The sequence below is a fragment of the Limulus polyphemus genome, unplaced genomic scaffold (genome assembly GCF_000517525.1).
Source record: "Limulus polyphemus unplaced genomic scaffold, Limulus_polyphemus-2.1.2 Scaffold6913, whole genome shotgun sequence".
NCBI classification, from domain to species: Eukaryota; Metazoa; Arthropoda; class Merostomata; order Xiphosura; family Limulidae; genus Limulus; species Limulus polyphemus.
In genome coordinates, this window is record NW_013672523.1 from 28,988 (window position 1) to 30,824 (window position 1,837).

Sequence of the window (1,837 nt, forward strand, 5' to 3'; positions counted from 1 at the left end):
TTTTATTTAAGAAAGGACTTGTGTCGCTAAAGTTTCGTCGGAACGAATTTAGCGGAAAATTAACTAGCGAACGGAGACGTAACAATACAAATAAATTCATTAATTATTAAATTTTACACTGTTTGTGTTCAAAAATGAAATTTATTAACTTTTAGTTAAACATTTATTCACTCTTTAAGGTATATAAAGAATTTTCTCTTTTTTTTTTTTACTTAGATATTTGATGATTTCAGACATTTCAAAAAAAGTTAGAATTAATTTTCTTCAATGTATTTATTCTACACAGAGTATACTCTATGTCATAGATTTGAGGAATATAGTCAAATAAACAGTTCTTGTGTAGGACACATGGACAGCTTTTGCCACTGACCGATGTATTCATGGATTCCCACCCATTAGATGATACCTCAATTTTCTTACCAAGGCTGGGATAGGACTTGTTTCAGGTCTCTTTCTGGATGGTCCGGATTTCCTAAATTGATTCATATTCATTTGTTTCCAATGTGATTAAGTACAAAGGATATCCCTAATTTGTAAACTAAGTTCCTAATCTTAACACATCTATGTGATCTGAGTGAATGAATATTTTGTATCAGAAAGGGTTGTTATATATCCTTCCTAAAAGTGATCAATTTGTAGTGGCATCACACTACGTATAAAACACCAAACAATATCAAAATGTAATAGTGATACGAGTAATTTCCCCATACCTGTATATTGTTTTATTATAATATACTTCAGTCCTGTAATATGCATTCAGAGAAAAAGTTCTTGTCTTGTCATACACAGAGTTTAGAAGTTACAGAGTGTTATTTCAAGAGTTTCTCAGTTATTTTGTTTTGATATTATATGTATCTAATGGGTGCTGTAGTTATTGTGAATTTACTGATAAATTTTATAGAAATTAGAGCCTAAATTTCAAGAGTTAAATTTGATTTCTTTATCCTTTCATTGTTTTAGAAATTTAGTGGGAGTATCTAATATTTGGAAACTTAAAGGAAATAATGTTGTTTTGTATTTTAAAGGTGGGAAGAAGAAAAACATGAAGGGAGTATAAAATGGAAAACTCTACAGCACAATGGTCCAGTCCTTGCACCCCTGTATGAGCCATTACCAAAATCTGTCAAGTTTTACTACGATGGTAAGTGGTCTTATCCAACTAAATCTCATGAGCAATTTTTTTTTATTTATTTTGTACTTGTTCACCAATTTACCAGTAGAGAACCTTAAGAACTTAAAAAGTATTCAAAAAGTGAAAATATGTTAACTGTACATGCATGGATGGAGGTCAAAGCGTACATGTCATTACCTTTTATAGAATGTCTTTCAACATGGTATTTATGACAGAGTTGTCAACTATTCATTTTACCAATTCTTGTTGATTTAGTTGTAGTTTATGGTAAAGAAAAGTAAATACTAGATACAGTATACAGGGATACTGAAAAAAACTGTAGATATGCAATTTAAAAGGAGGGTTTACCGGTTATGTAAATGCAATATGCAAACTGTACTATAGACAAAAGTATTTTTATTCTTCGCATGAACATCACCTTGCAACACAGTAAATGAATATTGAGTATATAAATAATAATGTTGTGTCATCGAGGTCACGTGACTGGTGTGGCGCCACCTTTTTTCTAGAACTATCCTGTACCTTGGCGAATGCTCTAGTATTTACTAGATATAGGGTAGTCTGGTATATAAAAGAGGGTGACAACGTGACGGAATAATAATAATGTGTGTGTAGGTAATGAGTAATTGAACTGCGGTCAGAGAGAGACGTATTGTTGAAGTTAACGTTCGTTCGTTATAGTGTTTGTTATAGCGCACTGTTGAA

At 31.5% G+C, this 1,837-nt stretch overlaps 1 protein-coding gene across 1 annotated transcript in view; it reads left to right on the forward strand.

The window, feature by feature from the left end:
- The window catches only part of LOC106474175 (DNA topoisomerase I, mitochondrial-like), a gene marked incomplete at its 3' end in the record, with an annotated part of 21,566 nt that overhangs the window by 7,877 nt on the left and 11,852 nt on the right, over positions 1-1,837 (forward strand). Inside the window, exon 5 of the mRNA XM_013934867.2 lies at positions 1,026-1,141. Coding sequence (XP_013790321.2) covers positions 1,026-1,141 — 116 coding nt within the window. The remainder of the gene's footprint in view (positions 1-1,025; positions 1,142-1,837) is intronic.